Source organism: Citrus sinensis, chromosome 8, assembly GCF_022201045.2.
Source record: "Citrus sinensis cultivar Valencia sweet orange chromosome 8, DVS_A1.0, whole genome shotgun sequence".
Lineage (NCBI taxonomy): Eukaryota > Viridiplantae > Streptophyta > Magnoliopsida > Sapindales > Rutaceae > Citrus > Citrus sinensis.
The window spans coordinates 29,698,457-29,718,282 of NC_068563.1; the positions used below are offsets into that span (position 1 = coordinate 29,698,457).

Here is a 19,826-nt window from a genome sequence, read left to right on the forward strand (position 1 = left end):
ACTGATATGAGCATTTAATGGAACAGATGTTTCAAGAATGTAAGTGTGGATTATACTTGCTGTTGATTCATGGAGGTTTTGTCTTTCAGATTGAGGGCTCCGTGGCCTGTGTATCGTGAGTACTAATCAGTATCTTATGAAGCTTGTGGTTGTTCCTCAATACTACTTTGTACAATATATAATGCATGTATATATTCAATATCAACTTGAATTGGAATTTGACAAACATGGATAGTCTCTGCATTGTCTTGATGTTTCAAATTACTTACAATTTAACTGCTACTCTATGCTTTCTGGGATATTTTTGCTTCGAGTAGAATTGGATGTGAGCTTATACATTTAATTAAATAGCAGCTAAGGCATCTTAATATCCTTGGCAGTTATGGCCACAGCCAGTTAGTAGTACATTTTATTCAGTGAGAGGCATACGCACGCTCAATTCAGCTTTTTATTTTTGGGTGCTCCTTTACGGCTGTGTTATTGTTAGCAGTTATTTTGGTGGTTGAGCTGCAACCTTGGCTTCTGAAACGAATGTGTAAGATCCTGCATAGGATCCTACTGAGAAGCCATGGGCCTTGCCCCACGGGGCACGTGCCAACAATTGTTCGTCTGTTTGCTATGTGATTGTATTTTATTAGCTAAATGAACCAACCCATTGGAATATCTGCATAGGATCCCATAGCTTCTGCTTGACACTGTTCCCTAGAGTGGCGTCGTGTCAAGTATTCATCCCAATTTTTTATTTAATAACCTCCAGCATATTACTCCCTATGACACTAGACTTCACAATATAAATTTTATTATGACGATCTTCTGAAAATGGGCTTCGACAACTTTTCAACTTTATAGCATGATAGGAAACAAGAAGCTTCTCTCCAGCCCACCCTTCGCTGCAATAAAAGAACAAATACCGATAACAAATTTACCTTTAGGAGTCGAGTGATTGAACTTAAGATAAGTTTTGTTCATAAAGTCTGGTTTGAACATCATTATTTGGGTAGCTTCAGCTGTTTATCACATTTGTTTCTTCTCAAGATTGGCAAAATGGTGAGATTTGGATGAAAGCTAATTGTACCTATGATTTGTTCTAAATGTAATAAGAGTATAATTTCCATTTCAAGGAGTCGAGTTTCGAAGACAACTCATAATGAAACAAGAGATCAAATATATCTCTCTTCATCATAAAATAACTTAAATGAAAAGGACATCAAATTTGGTGATCGAGCAAGAAAGTTGATATAGAATTACCAAAAGTCATTAACCATTAACATCCTAAAATCAAACATCTCTAGCAATCAAGCCATTGCATGGATCAGCCACACTGTTCTAAGTGTACATACATGAACTGATAAGAGTCCTCTCCGGATCGGGGATTTAATTTTTCTTATAATTTCATCCAATAAACACGTTGAATTTTGCTCAGAAAAAGCTTAGACTGCTCACTCACTCAACATCATATCCCCGCTCTTGGAGCTCTTGAATGACCTCATTCCTCATCCTCAACCACAACTTCTGAGCTTCTAGCTCAAAATGCTTGTCCTGCAACTCCTTCTTAACTTTATCAGATTCAATCGTTCCTTTTGGCCCAATAACAGACCCAATCATGCCACCTTTCTTAAGGAACTCTTCCATGGCATCTGTATCACCTGGGTACGGAAACTTTATCCTCTCATAGAGGTGAGCTAGCTCCTTTTCCTCCTTTGGCTTTGGCTTCAGTGTCCACCAACCCAACGGTGAAGTTTCGTTGTAAATCCACGCAACGCCAAACAACGTGTATGTGCAAAGCAAAGCCTTGCCTACCTGCTTCCAAAAGTAATAGTCTTCTTTGCCGAGGCCTATTTTCTTTAGGTACTTGTTGGCATCAAAGGATTTCAATGCTTCGAAACCTGAAAGATGCAACGGAGTAGGTATATAATTTTACAGTTAATTAGTCAAACTTTTTATCGAACAGTTGGAGTGCACTCGATTCAAGCATTTTATAGAACAAATCGGAGGCAGGCAACCTTTTAATTTGTTTAATCGACTTATCAAGTGACGAAACAGTTTGTTTAGAGATTTTGGGTTCCTGGGTATTACCTGTTTTGGCTCTTTGATATCGTTTGAGAACCATTCTGCCTGCAGATCAGATTCTCGATCAACTTTGTGAATTTTGATGTCTTGATGACGATTTAAAACGAAGCGGAGGGCGACTGCTTAGAACATGTAATGTTACTTGGACTAATCACAACTCACAAGGACTTAGGGTCAAATGAAAAATGCTGACGTGGCATAACATGATTGCATGGGAGCTATAAAGTCTACTTCTTTACTACTTGATCTCCTGTACACCCAATTAATTTTTGCAAAATGGAAACCCACAAGTCAAATTAACTTCCACCATGACAATGTAATTCACAGTAGATTATTTCAATATTAAAGAATAATTTAGGAAAATACATATTATAAGGTTAAAAAAATTAGTAGAAAATAATGTCACACTTCAATTTACTAAAAAGTCCAGAAATTTGCTTTGATTCACTTGAGGTTCACTTTTTTTCTGACGACAATGATTACTCTGTTACACAACATACAAAAACACTACAATGAAGAGAATGTTTTTCTTTAAGCAGAATGAACTTATTTACATAACCAGAGCAGATATATTGAAGCTTACAACACGATCAACGAAGACTCCCCACTGGCCTTTTATATGTATACCACTTCGACACCAAAAGGTAAGCTCCCATGTTCAAGACACTCAGCACCGTTAACAACCAGAAGAAGTAATGGAGGTGACCACGGTTCAAGTTATCCGGTATCCATCCAAGATTGCCGTTCTTGGTACTTATCGAGGTAACAATAGTTACAAGCAAAGAGCTCAAGTAGTTCCCAAGCGCAACAGTGGTGAGTGAGAGAGCGGAGCATAGGCTCCTCATGGCATCGGGTGCTTGTTCGTAGAAAAATTCCAACTGCCCAATGAATGTGAAGACTTCGGCACACCCTATGAGGAAGTATTGTGGAACTTGCCACATTATCGACATTGGCATTTCTGGAAGGTCATAGTAATTGTGCTCTCTCACCATTCTGAGTCTTATCAGCTCTAAAACTGCTGCTGCTATCATGGAAAGAATGGATATAAAGAGGCCAATGCCCATCCGCTGCAGCTGAGTTAGGCCATTTTTGTGACCTGTGAATTTCCTTGTGACTGGGACAATGATTCTGTCATAGATAGGGACCCAAAAGATGACACTGAGAGTGTCAAATATAGACAGCGATGCTGGTGGGATCTTGAAGCTAGAGTTCCCAACATGAGTGTCCATTCTTTCACCTTGCAACACAAATAAACTGCTCATCTGACTGTACACGGCAGAAAAGATTATGCCAGTGGCCCATATTGGAAGCAACCTTACGATAGCTTTCAGCTCCTCAACTTGGGTAACAGTGCAGAGTCTCCACGGGTTTACGGACTCCTTTATGTTGTCTGATTGTATCTCTACTGCTGCCTTGTCGAAGAAACTGAAATGGGTAATAGGTAAGAAAGAATAATGTTTAGTTTATTGTAATGGTTAACATGAGATTATACTGTATCTCTACACCAGCTCTAATGCAAATGCAGCTAATCAGTTAGAGACAAACCTGAAATCTTTCGTGTGATCAAGCTTGCGGCTACCTGTGATGTTAGACTCAGCATCAGCAGTCTCATATAAAAGAGACTTATCAGCAGGTAGTTCAACTTTGTGTTTCCTTATGGATGCCGCCACCACCTGACAGATGCGTGTGAGAGGGCTGCCTCCAGGCTTTTGGTTCCTGAACAATCGAGTACCTGAAAAGAAACTTACGACGGCAATTGCCATTGCGACAGCAGGAATGCCAAATCCCCATCCCCAACCCTCATTATCTTGTATCCAGACAAGTACGGAAGAAGCAATAAGAGCGCCTATATTGATTGAAAAATAAAACCAGTTGAAGAAAGAGCTCTTGTGCTTTTTCTCAGCTTCATCAGCATCATCAAACTGATCTGCTCCATAAGATGAGACACAGGGCTTAATCCCGCCGGTGCCTAGAGCTATCAGGTAGAGTGCTACAAAGAAAGTTGCACTCTGTGCATCTGTTACTTGGCAAGTTTCTTCTCCACGAGGACCATGACATACTGGCTTTAAGCCAGAGACTGATGCCGTCACCGTTAGAAAAGTCATTCCCTGAATGAAAATTAATATTCTTATTAATCACCGAGAAAGAACAAAGATTCAACGAAAACCTTGCTCCTACAGCTCAGGTTTACCATATTTTGAAAATTTAGACACTGAATGTAATTTTAAGACTCTACCAATTCGATCAAATATGCAAACAAACTCGAGGGAAAGTAAAACCTTCCCATTTTGTTCAATTAAACACAAGTAGAATGTTAACACCAAGCCACAAGATACCAAGTGCTCCAAGCTAATGAAACTTAGTAACTTACAATAACATAAATGATTGAGAAAATGGCAATGGTCCAGTATCTTCCAAGATACGCATCAGCCAGAAAAGCACCAATCAATGGCGTGATGTAGCATGTTCCACTCCAGTCCAAGACGTTTTTAGAAGCTGTAGAACTGCTCTGATCTAACTGGTGCTTGAAGTAACGCACCAGATTTGTGCTCATCCCATAGTATGCCAATCTTTCACAACATTCATTTCCTGTTCATTGAAACTAAAACTTAAAACCATTTCCTGGATTTTTACCATTTTCATAGATTAAGAGATAAGCAAAACAAGTACCTAAAATAAAGGGGCAGGCCTTCCAGGTTCCAGTTTTTGTTTTATCCGCTGGGTTTCCTTTGTAGTCCAATGTCCCATCTTTCGTGTAAATATCTTCTTCTTCTCCCATCGCTTTATCAGTTACTTGAAAGCTTGATTATTTCTTTCTCTCTTTCTTTTTGTAGAGATCTATTCAAAAACAGATGTGCCTATCTGCGGTAAACATTGTGCACAAAAGTATCTTATAAAGAATCATGCCACGGAACACACGACTATCTATCACTAGCAAATTTAAGCTCATTTGCAAAACAAAATCCATTAGAAATCCAGCTGCGCAAAATTAACCCAGTTGATTTTCAGACTCAAGAAAGTAATGATTAAGTGCTTCCTAGAAAACGTACAACGAAGAACTGAATCATTAGAGAGTTTAAGACGACCCAAGTTCAGAAACCAAAAAAAAATAATAAATTACTTTGACTCATTCACACAAGAACCGATTCAAATCCTCACAACAATAATTCTGTTGCAGAGGCAAAGCAAAACACACAGTACTACAGCAACCCAGGAAAAATAAATAAATGAATAAATAAACTGAAAAAGAAAAATTGATACCTGAATCTTGGCAAGTTATGCAATGTATCCAAATGTCCACTCAGAAGCAGCATTAGTTGCACGAGCACTAGACAATACGAGGACTAATTAATAGCATAAAAAATTAGTCACTGCTCAAGAATGAACTAAGGGTGAGCTCTTATTAGCTGGTCCAATCAATAAACAGTAAAGTTGACGTAGAAAATACAAATGCAGTGGTGGCTGCCTTCTTTGTTTAGTTAAAGGCTTTGACTTCAATGTTCCTAACACAATGTGAAAGGAAGAAAAGCTTGTAATAATGGGAAGAAAATGAAAGAGATGGATATTATTGGTCCAATCTATACAAGATACAGCACGGCAAGCAGACTTCACTGCTTACATGTTGATTTCAGAAACTAGGGGAGGCCAAGTCAACGTTTTCGCTTTATCCATATATTGCAAAAATCAAGGGTCATTATGGGGTGCATTCTTAAGGCTAATTGCTAGTAAGTAATGATAATGAGTTTTAACAAAATAATTTGTATAAAAAATGTTGCATCTTTTCGTATTAGCTAGTCCCTAGCGACTAATTGAAATCTGCAAGTATTTTACAAAAATATGGACATTCATATCCGACCAGTTATTGATCTCACAAAGCAATATGAATGTTAATACCGCATTATTTAGTTTATATTAAAACTAGATGATGGCAACTACTTTAAAAGCAAGTTAAAATAAAAACAAAATATCGCCTACCTTAGTGTATTTTTCAACCCAAATTTATTGTGCAGGAGGAAGTAAACCTCAATTCAAATTCTAACAAGCTTTTGATGGATCTCATCATCTTTAAGACTCCTAGTTGTTTACTTATACCAAGAATCCAGCTTCATGCTTCTTCACAAGCCAGCCGTAATCATTGAATTAATAATTATTGAGTCTACTTAATTGACTAATTAATTCGTATTTCTATATGGAACACTCCGTAATCACTTGTTTATTTGTAGCTGCGTGTCTACATCTCCGTTACGTATGGAATCATATGATACAGTGAACAATTTTTGAAATAAAATAATTTGAAGGAGAGCGAACATATAAGATTTCAATCAAATAATTTGTTTTTTTTTTTAAATTTATTATTATACAGGATTTTTATGTATTAAAAGTATTCTAATAATTAGAGCAATGAAGAATCGTCCGTCCCAATGTGGTCTCCTATTTCTATAGTTAATCCTATTTTCTGATTCATTAATTAAGAAAAAAAACTAAAAATATTAAAAGTTCTACTAGTTGGAATTAAATGATGAATGTGAGGCTTACTAAATAATCCTGGAATATTTTTAATCAAAAAAAGAAATCTCGTATTATTGATTCGATGTGAACAGCTTTGGAATTATCAAGTGTGAATGCAATAAAAATAGTGCAGCTCTTGGGTGTTGAATTTTCCATCAAAATGACAATATATATATATATATATATATATATATATATAGGTTTACAACTGGAAGGAGAGACACGTTTCTCATTTGTTTTGAAGTGTAAAAATTATTCTTAATAATAATATATTGACGATTGAACCAAGGATGATGCCCCGTGCCCGGCACTTTGTTTGCAGCTGGCGGTGGGCTTCTTGTTCACACAATCACAATTTACACATATTACAGAAAATATTGGAAATATTTCTCAGTAAAGTTTTTCTTGTGTCTGTAATTTTAAAATGCGGACTTAGATAAGCTCTTGATAAAAACTTTCAAAATCAATGCTGATGTTGTTTTGGGAATGATAATATTAAAACTGTTCAGAATTACTATGTACCAAGATTATGATGGCTAATTATGATGTGTGGACATTAAGATTTTCTTTTTTTACATTTTTTTACCAAAGGGCAAGTGACTATTGTGAGGGCAGCAGTTCGAGCTCCCACAACGCACATAGGAACTTATTTTTTTCTTTAATTATAGTATATAATTAAGTGAATGTAGTTTTTTTTTTCCCGAATTGTGAGTGGTGTAGACACCTCTCGAATGTTAGAGATGGTAAAATTGGGACAGTGCTATAAAAAAATTAATGTAAACTAGTCGCAGTAATCATCTGATTGAAAAAAAAAAAATCAATTGTAATCTCATATAATATGAGTTGTAATCTAAGCATTAGTCTCATATAATTTAAAAAAAAATGGCATTTACCCGAATTTCTACTGGTTAGATCCATGATTTACTAAATTTTGATTCAAGCCTTTACTGGAATTGGGGTTATTGGCTTGAGGATGGGGCCATTATGAAGAAACAACAAATTTGAAGAGTCTGCAAGTAGAGCTTTATTGCATGGTGTGAATGTTAGTTGCTATTAAGACATCTTTCAAAATGAATCGCTAGTGCATATTTCATTCCAACCTATTCTTCCATGGGAATTGTATTAATATATTTGTCTAAGAGCAGTGTTATTTAAACAGAAAAAATAGACAAAATGAAGACATAATAAACTTTAATTACTATATTTATAAATTAATCAGTTGATGTATTGTTTGTATAATTGTAATGTTATATATATATATATTAGTCTAGAATTTTAAAATGTAGGAAAAGTTCGTGAAAATTTTAAAACCATAAGATTTTAAAAAACTTAAAACTTAAAATGTTTAAACCTCACAATTTATACATTTTCCCAAACTTTTCCACACTTTCAATTTCTGAATCTTTCGATACCTCTCGGATGTTGCAAAACTAACACAAATTGCTATCTAGAACTCCACTCAAGTACTTTTAAATTGGTCCCCAATATGATTGCTTAAAGAACAACCTTTTATACATGATGAAATCATTGTAAAAAGAATAACAAAATCACTTTTCCCCCTTACTTTGAAAGAGAAAACTACAACGCATTAATTAAATCATTAAAACCCACTTATTAATTAGGAGAATGATCAACATGTGTGATAAAATGATCAAGCCCTAAAAGTGAAATCTCAGCTTATACACACACACACACACACACAAGGTAATAGGATGATTAGATGAGCTGTTACGTACCCACCCTATAATATAAATCTTTAGCTTTCAAAAACAAAACTTCCCCACTGCAACAATCCATGAAAAGGATTTCTTAACTACATGCATGCTGCTTGAACTAGTTGGTTTGAATATCTTTAACATGCATTTTATCGTAGCAAACTCGTCTGCCGCCTCGCTTTTCAGATCTACTCTTCTCGAAGCATGTTTCCATCACATATACATCAAGTGGTGAAAATTTTAAGCCATTAGTTAAACCACATTAGAATTTACATTAATGATAATGACAACAAATATATTCTTCGTTTGATCATTAATCAAGAATTAAGTGCTTATAGTTGACGTTGAGGACTTATAAGCTATTGGGTCAAGCATGTAGTTTATCTAGCATGGTGTTAGATATGTGTAAGATTCCATGTTTGGTTAGTTCCCTCTACTTAGTGGCCGTTTATTTATGATCTCTTGTCCTAGTCCATATTTTTTATGAGGCAACCTGTTTGATAATAGTCATTTTTAAGGTTGTTTCCTTCCAACTTTTTTCCGTATAAAAGTTTGGATGGGGTTGAGGCTCACCTATTAAACACCTAAATTCATTTCTTATTATTACTTAGATTCGAGTAATTAGCTCAAAATACATTCATGATCAATCGAACTACACCCATAACCCTCTGTTATCAACTAATTCAAACTAAAACCAACAAGGCATGGTAATTATTTTTTAAAAAAATGGAAAAAAAAAAACACACAAACACATGTAACACTCCAAAGAAATTGTGAAAAAAACTTTATAAAATAGTCAAAAGAGCAGCTTTTCACCCCTACATAAAGAATGAAGCTCCAAATCTAAATTATCCGCATAAACTAGCTACTCGTCACATTACTCTTTGCAATTAATAATCATATCTTAATTTTCTACATTATACTTTTTAACTTTTTCTAACCAATCACAATAGCAATCATGCATATATTTGTCTAGTACCTTTGATTATGATAATCCTGACGACGAAAACAGAACAAAAGGTATTTTTCTTTTTCTTTTTAATCCAAAACAACGAAAAGATCAGCTAAAACAAGTGAAAATCAAGTGGGTTGTGTCCAACTTTCGAGCCTAGGTCATATTTTTGACCTAAAAGAGGAACCAATCTACATTCTGCTACTTGAAAATTGTGGTTAAGTTAGCTGAGGAATGGGTGTACTTTACCCAATACGGTTGGACCAAACCACCCAGTCAATTGAAAAATGTCACAAAAGCTCCACACTAGCTTCGCTTCCAAAAGTGTCTTATAACTACTTTGTGTAATAAACAAGAAAAATAATAATAATAAAAGAATTCATGATTTTCATTTTTTTAATTATTAATTGAGAAAAGAAAACTCGGACCCTTAAAGTTTCGCCTAATCTACATACGGACCCTAATTAGGTGAAATCAATCCTATCACCACGTAGATTTCTAATAATAGTCTGACGGTATGATATCCGAAATAAACAAAAATAAATAAATTAATTAACGAAAGGGAATTTGTGCCTCCATGGTTGAAACGTTGAGAATCTACATGTATAGTGGGCCAAACTTAAGAAGTCTAGCGTCATTTTCTCTTATTTTTTTAACATATTTTTGAATGCAGAGCTTGACTCTCAAGTATTCTTTGTAGACAGTATCTACCTAACTGGTAAAAACGACATGGGAGCAGAGTCTTTGGTGAGCTCTTTATAAGTTGAGTTGGTCGTTTTGCCCAAAGTGCACAAAAATAAAATACGATAGAAACTTGAAAGACAGACACTAGGAAGCAGAAAATGGAGGTGGTTCGGTGGATTCGAGTTCTGTTGCTGGTGGCTTGCCTGTTTCCGGCATCGGTCCAATGCATGGTTCGAGAATACAAGTTCAATGTAAGCACTTTCTCCAAAAGCACTTAATAATTAACTGGTGCTTCTTCTTCATGCATGCATAACGAGATAGCTTTCGACAATATGGTTTTCCAATTGCTAGCTAGTTTCTTCAAATATTTGGGTTCCCCCCCCCCCCCCCCCCCCCACCACTTACATGACATATGTAGACCAAAATGAAGTAATTCGAGCTTTGAAAACCATATGAAAAGTGCTTTTCCTTTTTTTTTTTTCTATTCCCGCCTTGAATGAGTCGGGCTGGGAAGCTCTGAGGAGCTTCATGTTTACGTTTCGATTGGGAGAATAATTATTTTGAAGTAATTCATTACTTGATCAAGTGAAAATTAGACTTAGGACGAAATTTTCAAAGGTGATTCATTAATTAAAAGCCACTGCTACAAGAAAATGCATGCATGCATGCAAGCTTTTGTCAAGTTGATGGTCTTGTTTTACCTTAAATCATTTTCAATTAGTTTAATTTAAAATTAATGCCGGTTATCACGAAAAGATTTCTACGATTAGAAGTGACTGATCAACAGCTGAAACGAATTAACAAGGTTCAATTGAGCACAGGTTGAAAATTAATCAATGACAAGAGGTGGTAATTAAATTGATTAAATAATTAACTAAAGTCTTCAGCTAATAAGTCTTGATCGAACAGCAGAGTGGTGGTGTTGTTGAGGCACCACTAAAAGTTTGGTGACCATAGCCCACCATACGGCGCGGCTCATATTTATTACAAACACTGATGATTTCATCATATTGCAGGTTGTGATGAAGAACGCCACTAGATTATGCTCAACCAAACCCATCGTCACCGTCAACGGATATTTCCCCGGTCCAACCATCGTCGCCCGAGAAGACGACACCGTGCTCGTAAAAGTCGTCAATCATGTCAAATATAATGTCAGCATCCACTGGTGAGCGAGTTCAACCCACCACTCTCAGTTTGATTTCAAAATCTATTACACGTGTGTTTTAAGGGGATCACCCGCACGTTCACGTAATTCCTAATTAATTTTTATGTGGCATGATGCACGCAGGCATGGAGTGAGGCAATTGCGGACCTGTTGGGCCGATGGTCCGGCTTACATAACACAGTGCCCCATTCAACCGGGCCAAAATTATATTTACAACTTTACCCTTGCCGGCCAAAGGGGTACACTTTGGTGGCATGCTCACATCCTCTGGCTCAGAGCCACAGTCCATGGTGCCATCGTCATCTTGCCTAAACGCGGCGTTCCTTATCCCTTCCCCAAGCCCCATAAAGAAGTCACCGTTATATTATGTGAGCCTGGACACATCAATCACTCGTAATTTTATAAAAATATAATTTTCTAAACAAATGATTAACAATAAATGGTTCTTTAATATTTGTACTTGTAGCGGAATGGTGGAAATCAGATGTTGAAGCTGTGATTAACGAAGCTTTGAAATCTGGCTTGGCCCCGAATGTATCAGATGCTCACACCATCAATGGACATCCAGGGCCTCTTTCAAGTTGCCCTTCGCAGGGTAAATAAATATTAAAAAAATGATAGATAATAATAAATAAATAAAACAAGTGCAAATTAAAATATTTTCATTTTCATTTATGTATTTTTGAGAATTAATTACTCTTATTTCCAGGAGGATTCAAATTGCCAGTAGAATCCGGGAAGACGTACATGCTGAGACTCATCAACGCTGCACTGAATGAAGAGCTCTTCTTTAAAATCGCCGGCCATAAACTCACAGTCGTTGAAGTTGATGCAGCGTACGTAAAACCCTTCAACACCGAAACCGTTTTGATAGCCCCAGGGCAAACCACAAACGTTCTCTTGTCAGCTGCCCATGCAACTGGGAAATACTTGGTAGCTGCCTCACCTTTCCTGGACACCCCGGCAATTTTAGTCGACAACAAGACCGCCACCGCCACCGTTCACTACTCCGGCACACTCGGTAGCACCGCCACCACCCTCACCGTCCCGCCCCCTAGAAACGCCACCCCGGTCGCCGCCAACTTTACTGCTTCGCTCAGAAGCTTGAACTCGAAAAAGTACCCCGCCAGAGTCCCGTTGAAGATTGACCATTCTCTTTTCTTCACCATTGGCCTCGGAATCAATCCTTGTGCCACCTGTGTCAATGGCAGCCGCGTCGTGGCTGACATTAACAACGTCACTTTTGTTATGCCTACCATTTCTCTTCTGCAAGCTCATTTCTTCAAAATCGGTGGAGTTTTTACAGATGATTTTCCAGGGAACCCGCCGGTGACTTATAACTTTACAGGCACACAGCCAGCGAATTTCCAGACGAATAATGGGACCAGGATTTATAGGCTCCCTTATAATTCTACTGTGCAATTGGTGTTACAAGATACTGGCATGATTGCTCCCGAGAATCACCCCCTTCATTTGCATGGCTTCAATTTTTTCGAGGTTGGAAGAGGGCTAGGGAACTTCAATTCGAAAAAGGATCCGAAGAAATTCAATCTTGTTGATCCTGTAGAAAGGAACACGATTGGCGTCCCTTCCGGTGGATGGACTGCTATCAGGTTTCGAGCAGACAACCCAGGTATAACAACTCAAATTTTTTTTCTTCTTATAAAAGCTTTTTGATTTGAAAATAATTTTACTTTCTAATGTTGCCATTTAAAAAAAAAAAAATTACAGGAGTTTGGTTCATGCATTGCCATTTGGAAGTGCACACAACATGGGGACTGAAGATGGCATTTATTGTGGACAATGGAAAAGGGCCGAACGAATCACTTTTGCCGCCTCCGAGTGATCTTCCGAAGTGCTAGCGAAAGCCCAAGATTCCAAGTATACAAATCAAATTAGTCTTTTTTAACCAATACATATAGATAAGTGAAAAAGCAACAGACAAGAAAAGATTACTGAACGGTCAAGATTTAATAAGACGAGTTCTTTCGAGAATGCTATAACAAGCTAATCAGAATTGAGTAAAATGATAGTGAAACCTTCTTCTTCTTCTCGCCCTTTTCTTTTTTTCCTTTTTTTTTTAACTTCTCTGTTATTCTCTCTCTTTCTTGGGAATTAATGTATCATGATTGTTTCCCGCGGGATATGTATTCCAGTGCATGTAATTATATACATATTTTGTTTACTTGAAATCTTTGAAAGCATTCGTTGTTTAATTCTCTGAGCAATCATCCAATAATTTTCTCGTTTGTCGGCAGCTAATCGCAAAATATTAGCTTTGGGCCTCATCGTTTTGGCAGTGTCAGGCTTTTTGTTTGGCGGCATGAGAGTAATGATTCATTTGGGCCACGGCTCGTATTTCTTAGCTTCCGGTTCAAGACTAGACCCATGTCTTATTTGGGTATCCGTTGTACAAACGTAATTGTGAGATTAATTCTTTTTTCTTCCATACAAATCAGCTGATGGATATTGACCTTAAATTCGACATTAAATATAACTTATATCCAATATTGATTTATGATCTAGAATTAAAATGACCTGCGCTTATATTGGTGTCGGACCAATATAAAATACATTTGCTTTTAGAATTAACAATTAAAGTTACTTAAATTAAAGAACAAAAAAGTTAGCACAAATATATTCTTTTTGAAAAAAAAAATAAAATGAAATAAATTTTTGAATCATTTTTTCTGCATATAGGCACGAGTTAAAACATTAATGCATAGTTCGAAAATTTTCCAAAGCACTTGCGATATTTGGAGCGGAAGAGTGTTTAATTTTTTATTTTTGTCATCCAATCAGTACCTGTTGGAATTATTATTATTATTATTAATTTATTATTATTATTTGTGGAAAGTGGCACGCGCGGGGGGGAATGACAATTGAGTAGATGCGCGGACACGCATATCGGCGCGCGTGCGCAAGTTATTAAATAATAAATGAAAAAGAAAATTGTCTTTGACTTTTTGACCTTTAGAGAACCAACATTAAGATGGAATCCTTCCTTTAATGGCAAAAAAAGTTTTTAATGGTGGTGGTAGCCCCAGCCGTTTTAGGCAAAGCCCGCCCTGTGGCCTTATTCGACCCCCACCGTTCAATTATTGTAATTGTGACACTTCATTTTTTTTCTTTTTCTTTTTTTTTGTGGTTGCTTTTGCGGCGGCCCCGGCCTCCCCGCCCCCTTTTGCGTGTCAAGGGACAATTACTCAAATTACAGACGAACGAAAAAAATATAATATAGGCTGTGGACAGATAATAAATATTGACATAATGCTAATCTGTACTTCGACTTTACATCATGATTTTTTTTTTTTAATCTTGAATTTCGGATAATGATCGTTCAATAGTTGGATTTATTGATTGAGACTTTGAGATCTAAATTTTTTTTAAAATATTTGATGAATTAGAACTTGATTATCATTTGAGACTCATTTATTTGATCTCATTAAGTATAAGGTTTCAATTTTTATAAGACGAATTCGTCTTCAAATACTCTATCAATATAGTTTTTGTTTTACATCTGATATAGTCTCGAAACCACAGTACCACTATACCAAAATTTAACTTAAAGTTAAATGGAAATCTTTGTAACTAATAGATATATACAACATGATCATACACTCATTTGTACAAATTGCAAGCTTCATGGGTACAAAAAAAATAATTGAATTTCAAGATGTTTGATTTTAGTGCATAAGAAATAAAAGAATAGTTGTAATGCAGGGCATCAGAAGGAATGATTGCGATTATTTTATACAAGCACTAGCTGCAACTTTTGATTAATTTTGGCACATCCAACAATTTGGTGAACCAGGGGCTAGCCGGCAACATTTAATTGTAATATTATATGATAAAAAAAAAAACTAAACAACAGCTTCATTTTATTTTTCTGACGTTCCCCATGTTTAGATTTTAATATAAATATTTAGAGAATAAAAGAATATAAGTGACAAGAGCAACAGTTCCAATAGAGATTATTATGTAATTTTCAATCATACCCATCAAGTTTTTTAAAAAAAATATTTTAATTTTTATTTGAAACCGGATTCCCGACACGAGATTGCACGTGAGAAGCATAAATCGTACGTTTATAAAATCATTAACAAGTTTAGTAAAGTGTTTTAAGCCACTAATAATCAGCGCACATTCGAATTGAAAAAAGAAAATTACACAAATGTCCGTAACTGAAATGACTTTGTATATATAATTTCTTTTGAGCTACAATTAGAATATTATTGATATTCTATTACGACTCAAATAAAAAAAAAGTATTACTTTCATATTAAGAAGAAATTTATTTTAACTTTAGAAAAAATACTACTATTATATTTTTAAAAAATTAAGGCTTTGTTTGGTATTAAAATTTTATAGTTTAAAAGTTATTGCTGTTGTAAAAAAAAATTATAACTATAAAATAAAAATTAATAATGATATAGTAAATATGATTTTTAAATAATAATTTAGATAAAATAATAAAAATATTATAATTGTTATCATATAAATAATAGAATAAATTAATTTAATTTTTAAATTATAACAATTAATAATTAATAAATATTTTAATATTATAACTTAAAAATTACAAGAATCCAACCTTAATATTAACAAGAGAGTGAGTTCGTTGCCTTTGGGCTTTGGGCAACTTTGTGCATGAGTGAAAAATAGTAGATAGTTAGATACTTACGGAAAGATGAAATAAGCGAATAATATTAAGATTCTATTTAGAATTGAGGTGTTGTATCTTAAGTAAAAAAAAAAAAAATTATAACTATAAAATAAAAAAAATTAATAAGATATAATAAATATAAATTTTAAATAATAATTTTAATAAAATTATTAAAAATATAATAAATTTCCTATTATACAAATAAAAAATTATATTAATATAATTTTTAAACTATAATCACTCTTATTTATCACATATTTTAAAACAGTACCTTTTAAATTAGGATTACCTGACTTCAATTCCAAACACAAGTTAAATGTGTTTGTAACTTTATATTTTGGTGGGATAAGGATAGCGACGCACGAATTATTGATTATGGGCAAGGGAAGTCGTGAGGGGCAATAAGGAGAATTAGACACCTCAGCATACTAACTAGTAGTTAATGGACCCGTTGTCCCATTGAATTGGGGATGCGAGATTCGAGGTGCCCAAAAAAAGATGACGGTGACGCAAAAGAACATGTTACATGTGACACAAAAAGCATCTCTCCCCTTCTATGCGGCCAGGAATTCCCCCACTTGTTCAGTTGTTCTTACATCATTTGATCAATTTGCCTTCTGAATTGTGAAATCACTCTTTATTTTGAGATGCAGTTGAAAGAGAATTCACGATTCGTGAGTTTTTAAATGTGAGGGGAAAAAAAAAAATCAGGACTTATAGTTCGCACGGGAGTAAAATTTGTTTAATTTTATGATTTTTTTACCATATATTTGAGATAACATCGTTTTTTTTTTTAATTTGACTGTATATTTTAATTTATTTTGTTTGTTTGTATAATGTGAAAATAACTGAAAATTCAGATGATGTAAAGATTAGCATATATGAATTTGGTCCCTAACAAGTAGTATACACATTGATGTTTAAGGAAAATAAGCCAAATCTCCCTTTGTTTAATGAAATTAAGTGATACACTCATATTTTAAAACTCATCAACTCTTCTTGATATTGGTGTTGAATAGAATATTATCAAATTTCATTTTTTAATGGCTGGCGTTAAGTCACGTGCACGTGATTTGCGTCTCCTTCACGACTACAGTACCTAGTCCCGGATATTGTAGTTATGAGGAGGACGTAAGTTACGTGCACGTAACTTACCCCCTCTCTTTTTTAATAGGAAATTCTTTTTTTTCCTTTTTTTATAATAACTTTTAACTTTTAAGAATCAGTATAATCTCTATTGAAAAAAAAAATATACATTTTTTCTCCTTTATCTGTAAACGCACCCACAGGCCACAGCTCTGATTCATCATTCTCCCCATGTCCATTGCAAATTGGACAAGCACTAGATGGAACCCCATTAGAGATGGCAAAACCCCGGGCCGGGTCCGGGTATTGCCATGACCGGACCCTACCCGGATGTAACCGGTCCGGGTCCGGGTCCGGGCCGGGTTTTAATTCGGGTACCCGAATTTTATATTTTTTAATATTTTATGTGTATATATAATAAATGAGTCAAATAAATATAAAATATTTAAAATAATATATATTTTATAATTTTTTTAATAAAATCCGGGTTCTGGATTTATCAAGTGATACCCAAGACCGATCCAGCTTCATTCCCGGGCCGGGTATTACCCGGCCCGCAACGCCCGGGTACGGTCCGGGTCCGGACCGGGCGGGTATTGTTGCCATCTCATTCTCTGCTACCACCATTCATTCATGAAATTAACCCAAAAAAAAAAAAAGAAACCCCCACGAAGACAACACTCAACAATGCCATCAAAATTAAAATCCCCACTTTTCGTCGTTAATTGGACCGCATCGTTGCTGCCAAAGAGCTCCCTTGTTACATTTTTTCATTGCGTTTTTCTGGTCTTGGAGATTTTCTTTCTTTCTCACATCACTCGTCGCTTTCGCTGTCAACTTCTCCGGGCGTTGTTTCGGTATAGATTTTAAGGCCGGTTTGAAGGGATTTTGGATTGAGTTTGTGCAGATAATAAAAAGTTTATTTTGATTCCATTACCATTTCTATACTTCCGTCAAAAACCCAAAAAAGAATTGATTCATTTCAAATGGCGTCGGCGAGTTCAACAAAAAGGCTCTAGGTAAATTCGCCCAAGTCGCACATACATTTCCAATTCCAACCAATCCGTAAATCAAAGATGTTGCTTTTTAAAAGATTACTTTGCTTTCTTTACAAGTGGAAACTTAGAGAATCAACAAAAAGACTTCTAATTCTATTTTTTAAATCTTTATTTATTAACTTAAATGTTAAATAAAAGGACGAAAAAATAAAAGAATTTCTCTCAAAAGACTCTTCAAATATAAATAAGTTTATTTTAATAAAATTCTTCTTACCAAATTCAATTACACTCCATTTTTTCAACAATAAGTTATAAAACTTCTCTTTTCTATAATGGCAATATAAAATATAACATATTATTATTATTATTATTATTATTTTATTTGAACCACGAGGTAGTTTTAAGTGGGCTCTAATTGTGGGAAACACTTTTAAGCATGTACTACAACCTAGACTAATTTTTGTTCGCACTGGGTTGGTCCGTTAAGGGTAAAGTGGCCAAAGTAGTGACTCCATATGAGAACGGAACTTGAACCTTATAACATAAAGAATCTTTGATGAGAGGAGAAGTCACTCTCTTCAACATTTAAAGAATCTTTTGGTGAAAGAGAATTCTTACTTAAATCTGTTAAACAAGAGGAGATTTCTCCTGCATTAGCATGTTGTTAAACAAGAGGAAAATGTATTTACTTGAAAATTGTGAGATAAAATTAATTGTTGTAATTTTAAACCAAAAATAATCTCTTTATTGATGAATGCATGTATTCACGTCCGTCAAAGGATTTCCACAAAGCGACAATAAGAAAAGGTATTAAAAAAAAAGAAAAAAAAAGGGAGAGAGTGAAGTCCCACAAAGTGAATATTGATGAATGCATGTATTCACCATCCATCAAATTCACTTTAGAGGTGGGGCTCCAATGGCGTTAAGAGAGTGAAGTGTAAAGTAACAAATTACACATGGAGTGAGTGAACAATAATAAGAGTTAAAAAGATCAGAGCAAGTCAGTTCGGTACTTGAAAGTGTGCCCCAGCAGGCAGCCACCCCATTAAAAAGACTGCAATGATTATCGTGGTCACATTGCTTCAATTGTCATCATTATTCTTTATTAGATTATGTTTTAATTTCTGAAATTATTACAGCAAGATTTATTGGAACTTTAAATTCATTCAACTCTAATGTGGCTAAAAAAAAATAAAAAAATCAACGAACGATACGAACAATACAAGTTAGATTAGCAGTCTAGATGTGATTGAAAAATATGAGACATGAATTCAAATAAGTTCATATATCGTAGCTCACAAATCTTCACCAGGCTACCTCAAACCTATAAATAGAAGAGCAATGAATTACGTATTTGAAGTTTTGAACTCTTGTCTTTCGAGAAAAAAGAACAGTGTTTCTGATTAATGTTGCATATAACACGTATTGTGGACATAATTATTAATAAGGAATATATCTCGTAAAGTAAGTCAATACAGTTTTAAAAAAATTATAACTACTTTCTTAAAGGATAAAAGGATATGATTAATTTTTAAGAGACATAAATTTCCTTATAACTTAAGAGTCATATATATATATATAAATGTTTGATGAACAGTCATCAATAATATATAAATAGATTCTGTTATACGTACTTCATATCATAAAAAGTAATAAATTTAATACATTAAGAGCTCTTAGAATCTCTTTTGTCTCATTAATTCTTAGTTATAGATAATTTTTTGTTTAACAATAATTTTTTTAAGACTACTTCTACATCGACCAACAGTTTTACCATTCATGCAATGATCTCGACATACAATGATTCAATGATTTGGATTAGTATAATAAATCAATTTATCTTTGAACTAGTAAACACATGGCGGGCGAAGATTTAGGAAGGTACACAACCAAAATAGCAACAAATGACATGTAAAAGGAAATAATTAAGCTTTAATAGAGTAATGGGTCATGGTATAATCTCCAAAATAGCAATTTG

At 34.8% G+C, this 19,826-nt stretch overlaps 3 protein-coding genes across 5 annotated transcripts; 1 reads left to right on the plus strand and 2 right to left on the minus strand.

The window, feature by feature from the left end:
- Positions 1-1,145: 1,145 nt before the first annotated feature.
- On the minus strand, positions 1,146-2,242 carry LOC102609430 (hypothetical protein). Its single transcript, XM_006488414.4, has 2 exons — positions 2,077-2,242; positions 1,146-1,886 (listed from the first exon to the last, which is right to left on the minus strand). The coding sequence occupies exons 1-2, from the start codon at positions 2,108-2,110 to the stop codon at positions 1,444-1,446; spliced, it is 477 nt and encodes a 158-aa protein (XP_006488477.1). The 5' UTR covers positions 2,111-2,242; the 3' UTR covers positions 1,146-1,443.
- Positions 2,243-2,483: 241 nt separating this feature from the next.
- LOC102609697 (protein NRT1/ PTR FAMILY 8.1-like) lies at positions 2,484-5,591 on the minus strand. Of its 3 annotated transcripts, none has more exons than XM_025102074.2 (5): positions 5,332-5,591; positions 4,741-4,908; positions 4,442-4,659; positions 3,616-4,178; positions 2,484-3,495 (listed from the first exon to the last, which is right to left on the minus strand). In XM_025102074.2, exons 2-5 carry the CDS (start codon positions 4,847-4,849, stop codon positions 2,661-2,663), a joined length of 1,725 nt encoding a protein of 574 aa, XP_024957842.1. In that variant the 5' UTR covers positions 4,850-4,908; positions 5,332-5,591; the 3' UTR covers positions 2,484-2,660. The 3 variants fall into 3 exon arrangements, with proteins under 3 accessions (XP_024957842.1, XP_052288332.1, XP_006488478.1); XM_052432372.1 differs by having other exon boundaries at positions 4,741-4,928; XM_006488415.4 differs by having other exon boundaries at positions 4,741-4,932; positions 5,332-5,590.
- Positions 5,592-10,040: 4,449 nt separating this feature from the next.
- LOC102610433 (laccase-4) lies at positions 10,041-13,148 on the plus strand. The gene is made up of 6 exons (XM_006488418.4): positions 10,041-10,181; positions 10,947-11,098; positions 11,222-11,466; positions 11,565-11,693; positions 11,808-12,731; positions 12,830-13,148. Exons 1-6 carry the CDS (start codon positions 10,089-10,091, stop codon positions 12,958-12,960), a joined length of 1,674 nt encoding a protein of 557 aa, XP_006488481.1. The 5' UTR covers positions 10,041-10,088; the 3' UTR covers positions 12,961-13,148.
- The last annotated feature ends 6,678 nt before the right edge of the window (positions 13,149-19,826 follow it).